Source organism: Mobula hypostoma, chromosome 7 (assembly GCF_963921235.1).
Source record: "Mobula hypostoma chromosome 7, sMobHyp1.1, whole genome shotgun sequence".
Taxonomy (NCBI): Eukaryota; Metazoa; Chordata; class Chondrichthyes; order Myliobatiformes; family Myliobatidae; genus Mobula; species Mobula hypostoma.
Window position 1 is genome coordinate 117,310,978 of NC_086103.1, and position 22,386 is coordinate 117,333,363.

The 22,386-nt window shown below is 42.8% G+C and overlaps 1 protein-coding gene across 1 annotated transcript in view; it reads right to left on the bottom strand.

The window, feature by feature from the left end:
• LOC134349001 (deuterosome assembly protein 1-like) overlaps positions 1-22,386 on the bottom strand; it is a 102,973-nt gene that overhangs the window by 51,661 nt on the left and 28,926 nt on the right. Inside the window, exon 5 of the mRNA XM_063052835.1 lies at positions 10,306-10,451. Coding sequence (XP_062908905.1) covers positions 10,306-10,451 — 146 coding nt within the window. The remainder of the gene's footprint in view (positions 1-10,305; positions 10,452-22,386) is intronic.

A 22,386-nucleotide genomic window follows, 5' to 3' on the forward strand; every position in this document is an offset into this window, starting at 1 on the left:
ATCGTCAACCCCCAATTGATCCACTGCCCGATCCGTTCCCATCGAGGCTCCTGCTTCCCCGTCGCTCCCAACTTGACACATGGCCTTTACTCCCAGGGCAGGGACACTCTTCCACTCCTCAGCCGTGCCTGACTCATCGTGCGCCCAACGAGATGGAGCATCTGCATCGATGTTCCGACTCCCCGGGCGGTACTTCAGGCTGAACTCATAGGCAGACAAGGCCGCTAACCACCGGTGCCCAGTAGCATCCAGCTTGGCCGAGGTCAGGATATAAGTGAGGGAGTTGTTGTCAGTTCTCACCTCAAACTGGGCCCTGTATAGATAGTCACTCAACTTGTCCACCACCTCCCATTTCAACGCCAGGAACTCCAGCTTGTGAGTGGGATAGTTTCTCTCAGATGGCGACAAGCTCCGGCTGACAAACGCCACCGGCCTCAATCCGTTGCCCTGTTCCTGGTACAGGATAGCCCCCAGACCCTCGTGACTGGCATCAGTGTGTAGGACATACGGCTTCCGGGGATCAGCAAAAGCCAACACCGGGGCCTGTGTCAGCGCCCTTTTTAGAGATTGGAATGCCTCCTCATATTGAGCATCCCACCTCGATCCAAAAGGCTCCCCTGGGTTCAAGTATCCGTCTACCTCTGCCCCTCGGTCTCCCTTCCTCTTCCACCCCACAGGTGGATAACCACACAACAGCTGGTTCAATGGGTGACTCATTTTCGCATATCCTTTCACAAATCGCCGGTAATATCCGCAAAAACCCCAAAAACGAGTGTAAGGCGCTCACCTTCTGGGGTCTCGGCCAGGTGGTTACTGCGACTATCTTAGCCGGATCAGTGGCCACTCCATTTCGCGAGATTATGTGCCCGACATAACTGACCGACGTCTTACAGAACTGACATTTATCCAGGGAAAGTTTTAACCCTTCCTCCTTCAGCCGACTCAGCATCTTCAGCAGCCGCTCCTCATGTTCCTCCAACGTAGATCCAAACACTATCAGGTCATCTAGGTACACCAATACCTCCAGCAGGTTCATATCCCCCACTGACCTCTCCATGAGCCGCTGGAAAGTGGCTGGGGCAGATAAAGGCTGTCTTCTCCTTATCAGTCTCGCTCATCGGAATCTGGTAATATCCACTCCGCAAATCCAATACTCTAAATCACTGCGCCCCACTTAAACAGGCCAATGCGTCTTCCACCCTTTGGACCGTATACTGGTAGGGAACCGTGTGCCGGTTCAGAGTCCTATAGTCCACGCACATGCGTACCTTCCCATTTTTCTTCCTTACCACCACTATGGGGGACGCATAGGGGCTTCGGGACTCCGCGATAATCCCTGCATCCTTCAACTGCCGCGCATCCTCCACATCTGCTGGGGCCAACCGCCACGACCTTTCTCTAAGCGGGGTGTCATTTGTCACCCGGATAGTGTGCCGAGTGCTCTTGGAACATCCCACATCAAACTCGTCCTGAGAAAAGACATCCCCTAACTTCAGCATCTTCTCCACCAGCCTGGTCTTAACTCCGGCAGTACAGGGGAGTCTTCAAAATTAAAGGCCTCCTCGATCAGCCCCCCCTGTTCTCCAATAGTTTTCCTCCAGTGGGCTTCACGGGGGCGCTGGACATCACCGTCACCGGGAACAAGTGTGCAAGGGGCATCCCGCACTTAAAGGTGATCTCCCTCTCCGTTATGTTCCTTACAATCACCCCCATCCGCCGTGCCTGTACGGCTTAGGGCCTCTGCAATTCAGGTCTCACCAGCGCCCCAGCCGGGAACTGGGACTCCCCTTCCAGGTTGTCTGGGGCATCTACTAGCAGGGCCTCGCCCGCCGGTACTCCGGGAAATCTGGGGGTCCCAATCACTAATGCAGCCTCCCCTGGCCATATCACCTTAGGCCTTGCCTGAGTGCACCACACCGTCCCTCGTTTGCACTCAGGATTCAGCCCCTGGGAGTCACCCACTCCTTCGAACTCCGCTCGAAACACTGGGTGTACCGAGAGCGTCTCCAGAAAGTTCTCCCCCGCCGTCTTCTTACAGGCTCCCAAGAGCTGTCGCACCACAGGGGAGGTAGTCCCCACCAGAAGGGCAGCGCCACCGGTTTCCACCGGGTCCGGACAGACCAACACCAACGTCTCAAGGGCTTCAGACACTCCCACATTTCCCTCCGAGAATTCCAATCTCACTGACAGGTACCCATCGTACAGGTAATCACCGTCACTTATGCCCCAAATCTCCAGTAACCCAGTACACTAACGGGGTTACTGGCAAATGCTTCAGATATTTGTTGTAGAACGACCGGTACAGTAAGGTAACCTGCGATCCGGTGTCAAGGATGGCTTTTGCAAAGACTCCCTCCATCTGTAGGGACACGCTGGAACGGGGTCCCACCAGTCCACCTGGAATAAGGGCTTGTACTTTCGTGGGTCCGATGGCTGCTTTCTGGGAACGTGTTCCTCCTGAGACTCCAGTCCGTTCCCTCACTGAGCCTCTCCTAAGTTTCCTGACACCTCTCCCTTCTCAGTGGCCCGGGGGCCCTCCCTCCTCGGAGCATCTCGCCTCTCACAATCCCTCTGCAAGTGGCCCGCTTCCCCACAGCTGTAGCACGCCCCGGGCCACTCACATTCCCGCCGGAAATGCCTCTCTCTCCCACAGTTTTAGTACACGGTACCCGCCGCCTCCCTCCTCCCGGTATGCGCCCCCTGGGACCCTTGGATTTCTCTGATCTCACCCCAGCTACCACCTCCTGAACCACTGAAGACCGTCCCCGGGGGTCCGAGCCCCCTGTTCGGCCCGAAGCACTCTCCTCCTCCCGCACCTCTCTAATCAGCTGCTCGAATGATGGAGGGGGGACTCCTCTTATATGACTGCCGCATATTCCAAGCCACCCTGTCATCCTCCCGGGAACCTCTACATATCTGGCTCATCCTCAACTTCGCCACGTCATTCGCCTTCACTACCCCTCGGCGCCGCAGCCCTGTAAGCTTCCCTTCCAGCTGGAAAATGTATTCTGAGAGCTTTTCCCCACTTCCCTGCCCCATTTGTTGAAACTCCGCTAAATGTTGCCAGGGATCTCCTGACAGTCCAAACACTTCCTCCAAAGCATCCAAACACGCCGACAGGGAAGCCGAAGGGTGTTCCGTTCTCAACTCGCGGACTACACAGGCCGCCCTGCCCCTTAAGCTTTCCACCAATCGCTGTCTCTTTTCCTCATCTGAAACTGGCCACACCTGGGACATATCCTCAATCCAGGCCTCATATTCGTCCTCCCCTTCCGGGGTGGTCCTGGCTCTTGAGAAAACTCTCAGCTTCAGGCGGGGCCCCTCAAACCTTCTCACCAGGGAGGTGATGGCAGCCACTAACTCGGAGGTCTCATCCCTAACTGGGGGACGGGGCCTGGCCAAGCCTTCCCACGCCACGCCTCCACCCCTGGCTACTGGCACCTCCCCTGGGGCCTCATCTAGCTCTTCCTCACTTTCATCCTCCGGGAGGGTGTGGAGACCCCACGGCCCCACCTCCCGCTGGACGTGGACTGTCGCTGGTAGTTCCAATGTCATGATGTCGGCACTCGTCCGAACCAACATCCAGCTGGACTCCAGTTCTTTCCCACCCCTTCTAGCTATAAGTTCTACCTGCCTGATACCTTTAATCAAACTCAACCCTCGCACTAGTACATCTGCTGAAATGCGAAAATCGACCCCACTTAGCACGCACGCATGATTCACCGGTACCTCCTCCAATTCACACCAACTTACAATCTTATCTCGATCCATCTTCGCACCACTTAACACGACGACTATACAGCTTTACTGAAAATCCAGATCCTGGACGAGCCCCCACTTGTAACGTTCAGTTATATTGGCTCGTATATGTCTAGGGGAAATCCCGCCCAGCATCTGCCTCAACACTTCACACGGGGTCAGTTGCTGCCTGAATCAATCCCAAACATCAATCATCAGCCAGCACACCCAGTAAATTTTAACAAGTACACTTTATAGATATTACTAATTCTATGACATTAATATAAATTCGGTACAGAAAAGGAAGTAATGAAACAAAAGCGCCAACGCTTATCAAAGTCCAAGTTCTTCGTGCACAACCATTGGAGCTCAATCAATTCCTGACGACCACCCGGATCCTGTCGACTCACGGCTCGGGACCACCTGAAGTGATCGACCGGAGCCTTTCCACACGTCTGCTGTCCTCTCCATCTCTCCTCCGATTCCCTGTCTCTCCTCCGACTCCCCGTCTCTCCTCCGACTCCCCGTCTCTCCTCCGACTCCCCATCAAAAACCCCATCCCCAGTCATATGAGACAGCATTATCATCCAAAAAAAATGACACATGAATACCCATTGGCTAATAGCACCCTGCTATCTATAATAACCCAAGCAACTGTCTAGTTAGAGACTTTCTCAGCATTCCCCAGTATAACATAACAAAGAAGCCATTTTAACTTTAACAAAAAAGAAAGACCCCGTACACTTGAAAGTGGCATAACAGGTAGAAGTTTACATACACCTTAACCAAATACATTTAAACTCAGTTTTTCACAATTCCTGACACTTAATCCTAGAAAACATTCCCTGTCTTATTTCAGTTAGGATCACTAGTTTATTTTAAGAATGTGAAATGTTGGAATAATAGTAGAGAGAATGATCTATTTCAGCTTTTATTTCTTTCATTACTCTCCCAGTGGGTCAGAAGTTTACATACACTTTGTTCGTATTTGGTAGCATTGCCTTTAAATTGTTTAACTTGGGTCAAACATTTTGGATAGCCTTCCACAAGCTTCTCACAGTAAGTTGCTGAAATTTTGTTCCATTCCTCCAGACAGAACTGATGTAACTGAGTCAGGTTTGTAGGCCTCCTTGCTCACATATGCTTTTTCAGTTCTGCCCACAAATCTTCTATTCCCACAGGAGTTATTTTTTCTCCAGTCTCACATCTCTCGGTCCCTTGTTTTCCTTTCAATTAGTTTTTTATGTTTTGGAGTTACAAAACATAACATTTATCCTTAAATGTAACTCACATTTGACTTCACCTGGGCTGTGAGTAGTGGCACTGCAAAAGATGTTCATATCATTCTGCAGGAGAAGGAAGACTTTGTTCTTCATCGACATTTATAATTATTGGATGAAAACAGAGTCAAACAAAAGTTTGATCCTGGTGTCACTTAGGCAGTTGAACAATGCGTTATAGAGGCCAACTCGAAGAAGGACCATTTATGCTATGTGCCATAAAGAATATTTAACAAGTGGTAACTATTTAATCATAACAGATGGAAATAAGTATCAACAATCATTGAAGTATAGAAACTTTTGCCATCTTCTAGTAAAATAGAAAAGCGAAGGAAACCATGGGCACAACTGTCTACAGAAATGACAATTGGCAAAACATACAGAATCATTTAGCTAATAAGTTGTTCCTGTATCTAGAAGAGCCTGCATATACTCAAACGGACTGCAGGAAGAATATTAAAATCCCTTTTTAATACTGTAATGCAAAAATGGTTCATATTTTTAAAAGGAACATATTCTTAATTCTGAAAGGTATTTCTCATTTCCCAGAAATCTCAGTCATATTGTCACAGTTGGTAGCTGCAAAATAAATACTAGTTGTTAGGATTTTCACAATTTGTTCCACTGGAAATCCACACATTGACCATTTCTCCTGTTCTGGGTGCCAACTCAATGGATTCCAAGCAGAAAATATTTAATAATGCCCAGATAATTATTCAGCATTGATTTTTTTTCTGGTTTGAACACCTGCAAACTGCTCCCATGTATGTATCAGTAATGTGTCGAGAGGGCCGGTTTCAACTTGTGTCGTAGTCACATAGCACAGAAACCTGCCCATTGGCTCACCAAGTCTGGCTGATAATATGCAACCATTACAATTCACTTATGTGGGTCCTACATTGGTCCCATGTTTTTATTTTCCCCATATTCTCATCAATCTACCTCAGATTCCACCACTCACCTACACACCCAGGGTAATTTACAGTGGCCAATTTAACTCCCAAACTGTACAAAAATATTTGAGATGTTGGAGGAAACGAGAACACCCAGAGAAAACCTATGTAACCAACACCACGGTTAGGATGGAATCTGGGTCTGGCATTGTGAGGCAGCAGATCCACTAACTATGTCACTTACCACTTTAAATAGGCCTAGATTAGACTCCTCGTTTCAATAAAATTATACTTAATTTATATTCCTTCATTTGAAGTTGTTAAGCAACAGTAATTTCGGATGAACAGGAATGGCCCTATAAACTTTGCTCTGAAATCTTCTTTCTTTCTTGATGTAAAGCTCATCTCAAATTATCCAAAAAATTATTAATATCTCCAAGTATTTCTTATCTTATACACAGATGCGTTTGGTGTCCCCACTCTATCCTTTTAAGCCCAGCAAGCTAAATTAAAATTTGCTAATCATCCTACTTCTATTCTACTTCAATAATCTAATAACGTGTTTAGTTATAGAACTATTAAATTGACATCAAGTACCTTGCCTATAATACCGTTAATAAGGCCCTGTGAGAGTTAAATCACCAATTAAATGCCAAAAAAAGTAGGACAGCATTTATTACTTAAAGTCATGGCCATAAACTACACTGCAGGATACAGAGCATCTTTGGAATCGCACAACCACCCATTACTTTAAATATGTAATAGTTGGATCTGTTCAGTGAGAAGCAATGTTTACAAAGTTTCTTTAACCCAGAGAGCGAATAGAACAATAAGGAATAATGACTTATTTCAGCTTTTGTTTCTTTCATCACTTTCCCAGTGGGTCAGAAGTTTACATACACTTTGTTAGTATTTGGTAGCATTGCCCTTAAATTGTTTAACCTGGGTCAAAAGTTTTGGGTGGCCTTCCACAAGTTTCTCACAGTAAGTTGCTGGAATTTTGTTCCATTCCTCCAGACAGAACTTGTGTAACTGAGTCAGGTTTGTAGGCCTCCTTGCTCGCACACGCTTTTTCAGTTCTGCCCACAAATTTTCTATCGGATTAAGGCCAGGGCTTTGTGATGGCCACTCTAATACCTTGACTTTATTGCCCTTAAGCAATTTTCCCACAACTTTGGAGGTATGCTTGGGGTCATTGTCCATTTGGAAGACCCATTTGCGACCGAGCTTTAACTTCTTGGCTGATGTCTTGAGATGTTGCTTCAATATATCCACATAATTTTCCTTCCTCATGATGCCATCTATTTTGTGAAGTGCACCAGTCCCTCCTGCAGCAAAGCACTCCCACAACATAATGCTGCCACCCCCATGCTTCACGGTTGGGATAGTGTTCTTTGGCTTGCAAGCCTCACCCTTTTTCCTTCAAACATAACGATGGTCATGATGGCCAACAGTTCAATTTTTGTTTCATAAGTCCAGAGGACATTTCTCCAAAAAGTAAGATCTTTGTTCCCATGTGCACTTGCAAACTGTAGTCTGGCTTTTTTATGGCAGTTTTGGAGCAGTGGCTTCTTCCTTGCTGAGCGGCCTTTCAGGTTATGTCGATATAGGACTCGTTTTACTGTGGATATAGATACTTGTCTACCTGTTTCCTCCAGCATCTTCACAAGGTCCTTTACTGTTGTTCTGGAATTGATTTGCACTTTTTGCGCCAAAGTACGTTCATCTCTAGGAGACAGAATGCGTCTCCTTCCTGAACGGTATGACGGCTGCATGGTCCCATGGTACTATTGTTTGTACAGATGAACGTGGTACCTTCAGGCGTTTGGAAATTGCTCCCAAGGATAAACCAGACCTGACATCATTTTCTAACCTCAATCTGATAGAAAATTTGTGGGCAGAACTGAAAAAGTGTGTGCGAGCAAGGAGGCCTACAAACCTGACTCAGTTACACCAGTTCTGTCTAGAGGAATGGAACAAAATTCCAACAGCTTACTGTGAGAAGCTTGTGGAAAGCTATCCAAAACGTTTGACCCAAGTTAAACAATTTAAAGGCAATGCTACCAAATACTAACAAAATGTAGATAAACTTCTGACCCACTGGGAAAGTGATGAAAGAAATAAAAGCTGAAATAAATCATTCTCTCTACTATTATTCTGACATTTCACATTCTTAAAATAAAGTAGTGATCCTAACTGACCTAAGACAGGGAATGTTTTCTAGGATTAAATGTCAGGAATTGTGAAAAACTGAGTTTAAATGTATTTGGCTAAGGTGTATGTAAACTTCTGACTTCAACTGTATCCGCATTAAGTTTCCCCAGCCATTTTTCAGCCTAGAGGGGCTGTACTGGCCCTGGTTTGGGATAATGAACCTGGCCAGATGGCCAACCTTTCAGTGGGTGAACATTTAGGGAACCGTGACCACAAATCCTTAAGTTTTAAGATAGCTACAGAGAAAGATAAATATGGACCTGGGGGGAGAGTATTACATTGGAGCAGGGCAACTTACAAGAGTATTAGACAGGAACTAGGGTCAGTTAATTTGGAACAGCTGTTTTTGGGCAAGTTTACATCTGACATGAGGAAGGTGTTTAAAGACTGACTGAACAGAGTACAGGACAGGTACTGTATGTTCCAGTCAGAAGGAAGGACAAGGATGGCAAGGGAACCTTGGATGTTGAGAGAGTTGGTGAACTTAGTCAAGAAGAAAAAGGTGAAGTATGTAAAGCTTAGCAAGCTGGAATCAAACAAAGCCCATGAGGATTATAAAGAAGCCAGAAAAGAACTCAAGGTGGGAATTAGGAAAGCAACAGGGACCATGAAAAGTCCTTGGCAAGTAGGATTAAAGAGAATTCCAAGACATTCTATACATACATCAAGAGTAAGAGGAAACTAGGGAGGGGGTAGAAACACTCAAGGATAAGGGGGGAATATTTGCTTGGATGTAGAGAATGTGGGAGAGGGACGTGGCGGACAGAGAGATCAGTGCTGAGTGTATTGATATACTTCTTCACACAGAGTTCCAGAAGTTGAGTGAAGAGTGAAAAGGCATTGACAGAGAGTGGTGGATGCCTGGAACGTGCTGCCTGGGGTGGAGGTAGAGACATTTATAAGAGACTTTTATGAGGCATTTAGATAGGCATAGAAGGACATGGACATTGTGCAGGTGGAAGAGTTTATTTAGACATTTGAATACTAATTTAATTGGTTCAGCACAACATTGTGGCCCCAAGTGTCTGTTCCTGTGCTGCCCTGGTCTACATTCTGTGTTGTACAGGTGTATTAATGGTGCCTGAAGCTGAAGGGAGATCTACTCACCCAGCAAAGTGGCTGAGGGCAACTTCCATTCCATAGGCAAAAACTCAAATAGTACTCACCTTTCTAATAGAGGGAACACTCAGCTGGGAAATAGTGATTCACACTATACATTCTAAATAAAATGAAAAGTAACAAACAAATACAGACAACACAGTGAGTGCAAAACATAATATAAAATTATTTCTTAAATAATGTAGAAGATCGCTAAGAAGAAATTAACTTGACAAAAGTGTTTCTCCATGGATAAAGCCAATGGTCTATCTGATAAGAATAATGAAAATATGCATAGAATGGCAAACACAGTACTGTGCAAAAGTCTTAGGCGTGCTAGATAGAGCCCTGATCTCAATCTCATCAAGACTGTCTGGGATTAGCGGGAGAGACAGAAGCAAGTGAAACAGCCAAAGTCTGCACAAGAACTGTAGCAAGTTTGCCAAGGTGCTTGGAACAACCTGCCAGCTCATTTTCTCATAAAACTGCATGACAGAGCACCTAACAGAATTAATGTACTTTTAAAGGTGGTCACACCAAATATTGATTTGATTCTGTTTTATACTGTCTGATGCTCTTTATAGTCATTTTTGATACTTAGAAACCTTTCAATTCATAATTTTAAAAAAATCTTCACTTTACGGAATTTTTATTTACACGTGCTAAGATATTTGCACAGTAGTACTGTATGCACAGCAAATAAAATTTTGGTCTGAATGTTCTTTGGCTTTTGACTGCCATTGTCATTCTTTACATGGTCCATGGTAAGCTTCACTGAAGGTCAAAGGTAGGTTGCATGCAAAAATCATGACAAGCAATCTTAACACTGTTTAGAACTTACCAGCCAAAGCACTGCCTCTTTCTTTATATTTCACTGATTAGGTGGAAAGAATATCTATCAGGAATCAGTGATAATCTTTTGTAGAGTTGATGATATAGCAGAGCAAAGTTTTGCTTTACTTTTGAAAATATGTTCCAGTTTTTTCACAGTATATAATCTAAACAACTTGCATACAAGTGTAATTTTAAAATCGGTCTGTAGAATATGCACTGTAGCTATTTGTCAATTTCTGCAAACTCACCTAGGGACATCATCTTTTTGCATTACAGACTGACTGACTCTGGCTAGCTCCTTCCGTAGTTGTTTCTGTTCCAGGTGGTTTACTTGCAGTAGATCATCTCGTGATTGCAATTCAGTCTGGAAGTCTAAAAGTTTTAACTCCATTTTCTAGACACATAATATCAATAACTCAATTAGACCACCTTACTGAGCTATAAGATCAAGAGTCTTCAAAATTGATCATCCGCATAATTTTAAAAACGCAAACAACAGGAATTCTGCAGATGCTGGAAATTCAAGCAACTCACATCAAAGTTGCTGGTGAACGCAGCAGGCCAGGCAGCATCTCTAGGAAGAGGTGCAGTTGACGTTTCAGGCCGAGACCCTTCGTCAGGACTAACTGAAGGAAGAGTTAGTAAGAGATTTGAAAGTGGGAGGGGGAGGGGGAGATCCAAAATGATAGGAGAAGACAGGAGGGGGAGGAATGGAGCCAAGAGCTGAGCAGGTGATTGGCAAAGGGGATATGAGAGGATCATGGGACAGGAGGTCCGGGGAGAAAGACAACGGGGGAGGGGGCCACCAGCCTCCGGGTCCAACATATTATTCTCTGTAACTTCCGCCACCTCCAACGGGATCCCACCACTAAGCACATCTTTCCCTCCCCCCCCCCCGCTTTCCGCAGGGATTCCTCCCTACGCGACTCCCTTGTCCATTCGTCCCCCCCCCCCATCCCTCCCCACTGATCTCCCTCCTGGCACTTATCCTTGTAAGCAGAACAAGTGCTACACATGCCCTTACACTTCCTCCCTTACCACCATTCAGGGCCCCAGACAGTCCTTCCAGGTGAGGCAACACTTCACCTGTGAGTCGGCTGGGGTGACGTACTGCGTCCGGTGCTCCCGATGTGGCCTTCTATATATTGGCGAGACCCGACGCAGACTGGGAGACTGCTTTGCTGAACATCCGTGCTCTGTCCGCCAGAGAAAGCAGGATCTCCCAGTGGTCACACATTTTAATTCTACATCCAATTCCCATTCTGACATGTCTATCCACGGCCTCCTCTACTGTAAATACGAAGCCACACTCAGGTTGGAGGAACAACACCTTATATTCCATCTGGGTAGCCTCCAACCTGATGGCATGAACATTGACTTCTCTAACTTCCGCTAATGCCCCACCTCCCCCTCGTACCCCATCCGTTAGTTACTTTTATACACACATTCTTTCTCTCACTCTCCTTTTTCTCCCTCTGTCCCTCTGACAATACCCCTTGCCCATCCTCTGGCTCCCCACCCCCCCGCCGTCTTTCTCCCCGGACCTCCTGTCCCATGATCCTCTCATATCTCCTTTGCCAATCACCTGTCCAGCTCTTGGCTCCATCCCTCCCCCTCCTGTCTTCTCCTATCATTTTGGATCTCCCCCTCCTCCTCCCACTTTCAAATCTCTTACTAACTCTTCCTTCAGTTAGTCCTGACGAAGGGTCGTGGCCTGAAACCTCGACTGTACCTCTTCCTAGAGATGCTGCCTGGCCTGCTGTGTTCACCAGCAACTTTGACGTGTGTTATCTGCATAATTTGGAAGGTTTCTCTCAGCCACAGGCCTCTTGTGTTCACCACAGACCTCTGAACCATGCATTTTCCTAGACTTACTGGAAGTTTTATTGCCATTTTGAATCAGCTACTCTGATTCAACATGGCAAGTGTTTGCATAGAGTCTTCTGTGAATTGTGCAATCAAAATTATAGGTAGGGGGGCAATGTGATGGTAACCAGATCAAATGCCCAAAGAAAAGGCCAAAAAGAAACTGACAATTGGCAAAGCAGTGGGCCAGCTAAGTCAACTGTCATATCTGACAGTGGCTTCAGAATTCTCTTGCTATTAAGAAACATTTAAAAGAAGCAAACTATTGAATTTTAAAAAATGTTAAAATAACTTAAAGTAAAACATAATTAAACAATTAAAATATAAAATCAAATTCAATTCTTAAAAATACATAAATTATGATATACTAACGCTAGTCTCCCTTATGAATGAATAGACTCACTGAGTTTAGCAGGCAACCACGAAACAATTGCAGTTGTCTTATCCTGGGCTATTATGCTCCATTAGGACAGCATTAAAGGAAACATGGGGTGTTCAATGGCAAAGATTAGGCAGCAAGTCTGGAACTTTTGTATTAGTAAAAGAAATTCGTACTTATGAGTAAACACTGAGAAATGTTGGCAATTTTCAGTGGTTCTAGCCCAAAGGCATTGCATGTCTACATCCATTGGAAAACACAAGCATATAAGTGAAAACTAAAAACAGGTCTTGAATCTTTTTGGAAGAATATGTAATCAGTGTCTAAAAAAACTTTAGGGAAAAAGTAACACAGCAATAAGGACATGTTATATAAATATTTTGTCCCAAGCTATTTTTTCTAAAATACCTAATTGTATATACTGTAGTTGGAAGAAGAAACAAAATATTATCTACTTAACTCAAAAAATTACACTAGCAAATTCCTGCCTTACTTTTCTCATGTGTTCTCTTATTTTGTTCCACTTTGCTTCTGCACTTTCTGTACTCTGCTTGTTGTCACTCAGGTTATCGATGTCGCATTTGGCACACAGTATGGCCTTTATAACAGTTTTGTTTAACTCAGGAATATCTTGGATCATCCAGGCAGTACTTTTACAATTTCACAAACTTCTCCCTCCTGATAATATAAATAGCATTTAGCTTAAACATCTCCACCTTGAAGATTTCCTATTGTTCAATCGCCAGCCAAGCTTTGATACCAGTATTTCAGGCCAGGTCTGTTCTTATCTCACTGAAACTTGTCTTTCCACAGTTTTCTGTTTTACCTTGGAGTGACTTTTTAAACTCTTAATTTTCTTAATAAATTGCATTGATTTTCAATCAAACATTTAAATATTATTTCATAATTTTTCAGAAATATCCATTTTAAAATGAAATAAATGTAAGTCCTTGGAAAAAGTGATCCAGCCATTGCTGACTGATGAGGTTAAGGGGAAGTTTAGATTAAAAGAGGAAGCATCAGAAATTGAGGAATGATAACAAGCCCCATGACTGGGAAATTTTCAGAAAGATAACCAAAGGGTTGGGACTGAGGTCTGGATAGTGGATAGTGGGTGTGGCAGTGGTCAAAATTGGGATCTGGAACACATCTGGATTAGGAGCACGAGTTGGCACAGTAAATTACAGTAAAATGACAAAAGGACAGAAGTCTCTATCCGAATACACAATGCATTCATGATAGCTGAATTGGTGGCGCAAGGATAAAATAGATTGAATGAAAAACCATTATACAGATCTGGTTGCAAAGTGACCATATTTGGGAATTAAGTACTCCAGGATTCTAAACATTCAGAAAAGACAGGCACAAATTGGAAAAGAGATGTTGGCTTGGTAATGAAGCATGTGATAAAGGCTATATAGAAATTACCTCAGCTCAAAAATCAAGAAGAATAATCAGTTTGGGTTGAACAGAAAACAGTTTTGGGAGTTACCCATACAGTTACACCAAAAAAAAATCAGGAAACTGGAGGTAGGCAATAACAAAATACAGGTAATATAATAATCATGAGAAATTTTATCAATGCATAGCAGTAATGGTGTGGATAAAAAATTAATAGAACATACAAGTGTTGGGTTTCTGTATGAGTATTTTGAGGAACCAATGATGGAACAGCCTGTTTTATTGTTGTACATTGACAATGCTCAAATTAAAAATCTGATAATTAAGGGACATTTAAAGAAGAGTAAACAAAAGATGATAGCATTTGATATCAAATGAAAGTGGTTTCAATCATTCGGAATCCAAATCTAAGCAAGTCAGGTCACAAAAGGTATGAGGTATGAATGTGCTATCATGGATTGCGAAACAACATTAAAACATAGAATAGTAAATAAGAGGCAGCTAATAGTTAAATAATTGATATGTAGCTTACAATAAATAGATCTCTTCTAAGGCACAGAATTCAAAAGGAAACGGACTCCAGCACTGGCTTGTAAGAGACATTTAAAATGGCATTTGATCAAAGGAAACGGTTTATTCCATTGTCAGAAGGAACTGCGAGCCCAAGGATTAGGATAACTTCAGAACTTAGAAACAAGCACCAAGAAATTGATAAGGGAAGACAAAGTAATTAGAAAGGTAATGGAGCAAGAATCATATAAACTACAATTCTAAAGATGTAATGAACAGAATGTTTGTGTTCTTCACACAGTTCAGTATCAGAACAAATAAGAAGATCTAAAATTTTGCATGCAAGTTAGGTTTAGCATAAGCATATAAGACCATAAAATATATAGAAGCAGAATTAGGCCATTTGGCCCATCGAGTCTGCTCCAACATTTCATTGCCTTAGGAAGGTGGTGTCCATCATGAAGGACCCCCACCACCCAGGATATGCCCTCTTCACACCGTTACTGTCGGGAAGGAGGTTCAGAAGTCTGAAGGCACACACTGGGCGATTCAGGAACAGCATCCTCCCCTCTACCATCCGATTTCTAAATGGACATTGAACCCACGAACACTATCTCACTACGTTTTTATTCCTGTTATTTTGCATCACTTATTTTAACTGAACTATTTAATAGACATATATACTTAATGTAATGCTGATTTTTCCCCTCTATATCTATTTATCATGTAGTTCATTGCACTGCTGCTGTTAAGTTAACGCATTTCATGACATATGCTGGTGATATTAAATCTGATTCTGATTTCGATTCTTCATGGCTGATCCATTTTCCCTCTCAGCCCCAATCTCCTGCCTTCTCACCGTATCCCTTCATGCCCTGACTAATCAAGAATCTATCAACTCTGCCTTAAATATACCCAATGACTTGGCCTCCGCAGCTGCCTGTAGCAACGAATTCCACAGATTCACCACTCTCTGGCTAAAGAAATTCCTTCTCATCTCCATTCTAAAAGGATACCCCTCTATTCTGAGGCTGTGTCCTCTGGTCTTGGACTCCCCTACCACAGGAAACATCTTCTCCTCATCCACGCTATCAAGAACTTTCAAAATTTGATAGGTTTCAATGAGGTCACCCCTTATTCTTCTGAATTCCAGTGTGTACAAAGTTTGCCTTAAACCCCTATAAAAGGAATTCCATTGACAAAATGGGACCTACTTTTAAATTTCCCCAAATGAAAATTGTCAGAATTATGCCTTGAGAATCTAGAGAAAGAGTTTCAATCTAACGTATATGGATAGTGGCACAGCCTAAAATATTTCTTTTTAGGTTATGCATGCCAAAACTCTCTTCAAAACTAATAAGAAAAGGGTTAAAGTTCAGGCTGCTTTTTCTTCAACTGGCTAAATCAATTAGCAATTATATTTATTAGAAGATACTTTTAATGGGTAAATATTATTTTAAATGCTAATTGCAATTAGAAAATGGTTAGTGTATTTCCTATAAATGGAAATCCTCTTGACTGTGTCCAAAATGCTCAAGGGATGACATTCTCTGCATTTTTTTTCACTCTGCAGAGGGGACAGCTCAGTCTTCTGATGCAAAAGATCACCTAGAATATCTACATATTGTTAAAATATAACTATTGTTCATTCTAGCATACCACCATTTTTGTACTGTTGTTGACATTTCTTAAAGCACAAAACCTATAAAATTGCTTAAGATGCCATAAAGAAAGGGGAAGGCTGCAATGGTTTTGCCAAGGCTGCAGCATTAGAGGCTCAAACCGCAGTGGGAAGATCTAATTTGCATTCAGTGGACTGGGGCAAGATGACTGCAGCAAAAGGCTTGAAGTGCAGAAGAAAGAGCAAATCTCCAACCTAGTGATCGAAGAAAAGCTGAAGGAAGAAACTGCATTTTGCTGCTTTGGAAATGTTAACAATGCTTCTAATACAATATTTTTGACTGGATCAATGTTCTTTTCTTGGATTTACTGCTAAGCTTTAAAATAGCCTATGCACTGGCTGCCAAATAATTGAGACCATAAGTTGCAGGAGCAGAATTAAGCCATTCAGCCCAATGAGGCTGCTTTACTATTCAATCATGGCTGATTGATTTTTCCCTCTCAACACAATTCTCCTGCCCTTTCCCCTTGACTTTTGATGCTCTTACAAATCAAGAAACTATCAACCTCCGCTTTAATTATACTCAATGACTTGTCCTTCACAGCCTTCTATAGCAACGAATTCCATAGGATCACCATCCCTCTGGCTAAAGAAATTACTCCTCATCTCTGTTCTAAAGGTACATTCTTCTATTCTGAGGCTGTGCCCTACAGTCCTAGAGTCTCCCACCAACAAGCCCTCCACATCTACTCTGTCTAGGTCTTTCAATATTCGTTAGGCTTTAATGTGCTCCCCCTCTTTCTTCTAAATTTGAGCAAGTACAGGCATAGAAACATCTCAAACATTCCTCATATGTTAATCCTTTATTTCCTGGGAACATTTTTGTAAATTACCTCTGAACCCTCTCCAAAGCCAGCATATTCTTATATGCATTCTAATAGGGTCAAATGCTGCTCACAATATTCCAAATGTGCTCTCTCTAATACCTCATAAAGCTTCAGCATTACCCCCTTCCTTTTACAATCTAGTCTCTCTGAAATGAATGCTAACATTGCATTTGCCTTCCTTACTACTGACTCAACCTCAAGTTAACTTTTAGGAAATCCTGCTTGAGGACTCCCAGGTTCCTCTGGACCTCCGATTTCTGAATTTACTTCCCATTTAGAAAATAGTCTACACTTTTATTTCTTCTATCAAAGTGCATGACCACGCACTTTCCTACATTGTCTTCCATCTGTCAATTCTTTGCCCATTCTCTTGATCTGTCCAAATCCTTCTGCAGACTACCTGCTTCCTCAACACTATCTGCCTCTCCACTTACCTTTGTATCATCTGCAGACCTGGCCTCAAATGTGTCAGTTCCGTCATCCAGATCATTGACATCTAACGTGAAAAGCAGTGGCCCCAAAATTAACCACTGTGGAACACCTCTAGTCACTGGCAGCCCCCTTTATTCTGATCCTTTGCCTTTTACAAGTCAGCCAATCATCTGTCCATGCAGGCATCTTTCCTTTAAGACCATAGGCACTTAGCTTGTTTAGCAGCCTCATGTACAGCAACTTGTCAAAAGCCTTCTGAAAATCCAAGTAAACAACATCCATTGACTCTGCTTTGTCTATCCTGCCTGTTATTTCCTCAATGATTTCCAACACAGTTGTCAAGCAAGATTTCCCCTCAGGGAAACCTTGCGACTTTGGCCTATTTTATCATGGGACTTTAAGAACCTCCAAAATTCCTCCCTGATAATGTACTCTAATATCTTGCCAATCACTGGTCAGGATAACTGGCCTATAATTTAGAGCACTTACTTATTTATTGCCTATTATGCTGCTGATGTTTAGGGTAGCAATGAGGGTCCTCTGTCGCTACCCTTGGCCATTTTCTCTATAGTGCCCCAGGTGTAGTTCACGGTCCTCATTTCTTCCTCTATGTTACAGTGCCAAGTTGTCTTTGGCCTAGCGTGCTAGTGTTATTGTTCCAGAAACCAATTTTGATCTTGGCCTTGGTGGTGTACAGGGCTTTATTCATCATGCCAGTAGCTTCCTCTCAGTTTTCATTACTGTAAGCCACACAAGTCCTGAGTGGAGACTCCGGAGTACCATCACACACAGATGTAGAAAGATTCTCATTGCTGTTTCTGTAACGGTTTTGTTTGATCAGCCAGGGTCAAACAACTCTCAAACCTGGAGGACCGGTGGACCACTCTTAGTTTGGCCTCTACCCTTTGACCTGTTTGGCATGGGTGACCCTACCAAGAGCTAAAGCACAAGGTCCTGACTCCAGCCAGCATAGCTCTCTGTGTCACTAAGGCATGCAAACTTCCAAACCATGGTAACGTTATGGTCCGTGTGGGGGATAATATGTCATTTAGGGTGACTCACAAAATGCTGGATGAACTCAGCAGTTCGGGTAGGATTTATTGAAAGAAATAAATAGTTGAAGTCTATAATTTCCTGTCTTTTTCTCCTTCCCTTCTTAAATGTTGGAGTGACATTTGAAATTGTCCAGTGCTCCAGAACCATAACGGAATATTGTGATTCTTGAAAAATCACTACTAATACCTCCACCATCTTCCCAAAGCTGAAATGGATAATACGAGATGGCACAGTTTTAGGGTGCTTGGAATTAGGTACAGAGGAGATGTCAGGGATAAGTTCTTTACGCAGAGAGTGGTGAGTGCGTGGAATAGGCTGCCGGTAAGGGTGGTGGAGGTGGATACGATAGGGTCTTTTAAGAGACTCTTGGATAGATACATGGAGCTTAGAAAAATAGAGGGCTATTTGTAACCCTTGGTAATTTCTAAAGGAAGTACATGTTCGGCACAGCATTGTGGGCCAAAGGGCCTGTATTGTGCTGTGGGTTTTCTATGTTTCTATGTTTCAATCTCTTCAGCTACCTTTTTCAGAACCTAGATTGTAGTTTATTTGGTCTAGGTGACTTATTTACTGTTCTGTCAGACCGTTCAGCTTCCATAGCAACTTCTCCTTAGCAATAGCAGCCACGCTAACTTCTGCTTCCTGACACTCTCGAATTTCCGGCATGCTGCTGTTACCTTCCACAGTGAGGACCGACACAAAATACGTATTGAGGTTGTTCACTATTTCTTTGTTCCTCATTACTACCTACCCGGTGTCATTCTTCAGCAGTCCAATGCCCACTTTTGGCTCTCTTGTATTCTATATATTTGAAAAGACTTTTGGAATCCTCTTTTATATTAGCTATCTTAACTTCATATTTCATCTTTGCTTTTTAATTTCCTCCTTTTGGGTTTTAATAGCTTCCCACTTTTTAAATTGCATGTCCACTCATTTGTGTTTATGCTGCCTTTGTCAACCATGGCTGCCTCACGCTTCCCTTAAAATGCTTCTCTGTTGGAGTGAACTAAGCCTGTGCTTCTGAATTACCCCCAGAAACTTCATCATCCCTGCTAGTATCCTCTTCCATCGGCTTTTGCCAGCTCCTCTCTCATGCCTCTGTAGTTACCATTACCCATCTGTAATAACAGCGCATCTGATTTTAGCTTTTCCCTCTCAGACTGCAGGGTGAATTCTATCATGTTATGATCATTTTCTCCTAATGGTTCCTTTACCTTAAGCTCCCATCCAGAATTGCCTTTTTTCTAGTGGGTTTGACCACAAGCTGTTCTAAATGTCATCTTGTAGGTACTCTACAAATTCCTTCTCTTGTGATCCAGCAGCAACCCTATTATCCCAATCCTCCTGCATATTGGAATTCCCCACAGCCATAGTAATATTGCCCGTTATGTATTCTTTTTTCTATCTCCTATTATAATTTGTATCCCACATCTTGGATACTGTTCGGTGGCCTTCATATAACTCCCATCAGAGTAATTTTATCCTCGTAGTTTCTTAACTCAACCCACAAGGATTCTACAACATATCATCCTATATCACTTTTTCCCAGTATTTGATTTCATTTTTTGCAAGCACATTCTACCTGGATGGCCCCCAGAATGATGGTGTCACAGTTTGGTTGCTCATCCTCCCACACTCATCCTGACAGGAAGCAACATTCTCTGACCTGTTGGGCAAACTCAAAGCTGAGGCTCTACCAGCACTACCTCTTGGACCTCCAGTCTGCCTCCCTTGCAGTCAGACCCCCTTATCCCTCCTCAATCACAGTCACACTCTTTTGTCCCCTTTCTATTGTTTACTACAGCTGTACAAGTAGAATAGTGCCACTGAGTAAAAGTACTGTTGTCGTAGCTTGAAAGAGTTACTTGCAAATTGAGCGACTTACTTGTAAAAATTTAACATGCAAAATTAAATCCACTGACGGTTTTACTTTACAAGGAAGGACTTTGTAACTCTCCATTATTATTTGTTTATAGATAAATGAAAAAAACATTAACTATTCCATATTCACGTTCTGTTCTGACTCAAAAATAGGCTTCACCTTGGCACCGTGGATAACCACGTCAGTGCAATGCTTCACAACCCTAATGAGAATCCAGTAGCCTTTACTAAGAAAAAGTAAATGAGAAAGAAAAATGGTACAATGTCTATGTGATACCCAAACTGGACAAATGACTACTTATTAAATTGGTAATGATGCTGAAATTGACAACAGTTGGACATTTCATTATTGTCCACTTCTTGCTAAATCATTCAATGCTTATTTAATGTAGTGTACTGTAATAATCCATGATGTCTGTAAATGTACTAACAAAGGATCACACATGATAGCTTTTAGTTGCATATATCGGAGATGAATTGGGTAACAATGAAGTTAAAAATGATCAAATTGGAAGCTTTATTAACAGGAGTGAAGCAATCTGGAGAATTCTAGCCTAAGGATAGGGAATACTTCAGATTTCAGAAAAAGAGGACAAAGAAATTGATAAGGGAAGGAAAAGTAATTAGAAGAGTAATGGTGTAAGAATCATATAAACTACAAATCTAAAGATATGCAATAACTAGAAAGCCTGTGTGTCCTGTACATAGTTCAATGTCAGAACAACTGAGAAAATCTGAGATTTTGCCATGCAAGTTAAGTTTAGCATAAGGATTTGCACTACGGTTCTTAGTTTGGCGAAAACACCTATAAGAATTGCTTCTTGGACTAACTGGGGATTAATTTTAATTTTTCCGATGAGAATTGATGAAATTATTTTTTGTTGGCATGTGCGCACTAAGAAGTACTTCTAGTTTGTCCAAAATTCCTACATTAAGTTTGGGCATGAAATATGAAAGCAAGCTAGCAAACGATATCAAAGTGGATAGTAAAAGCTTTTTCAATTCTGTAAAAAATAAAAGAGAGATGAGAGTGGGTATAGGACCGCTAGAAATTGAGGCGGAGAAATAATAACGGGGGACAAGAAGATGGCAGGTGAACTAAATTAGTATTTTGCATCAGTTTTCACTGTGGAAGACATAAGCAGTGTGCCAGATTTTGAAGGGTGTGAGGGAAGAGAAATAAATGCAGTTATTATTACAAGGGTGCTCAAAAAGTTGAAAGACTTAAGGGTACACAAGTCACCCAGTGCAGATGAACTACACCCTAGGGTTCTGAAAGAATTTGCAGTAGAGACTGTGGAGTCATTAGTAATGATCTTTCAAAAATCGTTGGACTCTGACATTGTTCCGGAGTACTGGAAAATTGCAAATCTCACTCCACTCTTTAAGAAAGGAGGAAGGTAGCAGCAGAAAAGAAATTATAGACCAGTTAGCCTGACCTCAGTGGCTGGAAGGATGTTGGAGTCAATTGTAAGGATGAAGTGATGGAGTACTTGGTGACACAGGACAAGATAGGACAAAATCAGCAAGGTTTTCTTAAGGAAAACCCTTACCTGATGAACCTGTAGGAATTCTTTGAGGAGATTACAAGTAGGATGGATAAAGGGAATGCAGTGGATGCTGTATATCTGGACTCTCAAAAGGTCTTTGATAAGGTGCCACACATGAAGCTGCTTACCAAGTTAAGAGCCTGTGGTATTACAGGCATGGTTAGAGCATTGGTGGATTGGTAGGAAGCAGCGAGTGGGAATAAAAGGATCCTTTTCTGTTTGGCTGCCAGTGACTAGTGGTGTTCCGCAGGGGTCGGCGTTGGGACTGCTTCTTTTTATGCTGTGTATCAATAATTTAGATGATGGAATAGATAGCTTTGTTGCCAGGTTTGTTGATGATATGAAGATTGGTGGAGGGGCAGGTAGTGTTGAGGAAACAGGTAGGCTGCAGAAGGGCTTAGATAGATTAGGAGAATGGGCAAGAAAGTGGCAAATGAAATACAATGTTGGAAATGCATGGTCATGCACTTTGGTAGGAGAAATAAATGTGCAGACTATTTTCTAAACGGGGAGAAAATCTAAAAATCTGAGATGCAAGGGGACTTGTGAGTCCTTGTGCAGAATACCCTAAAGGTTAACTTGCAGGTTGAGTCAGTGGTGAGGAATGCTAGCATTCATTTCAAGAGGTCTCAAATGCAAGAGCAGGGATGCAATGCTGAGGTTTTATAAGGCACTGGTGAGGCCTCACCCTGAGTACTGTGGACAGTTTGGGGCTCTTCATCTAAGAAAAGATGTGCTGGCATTGA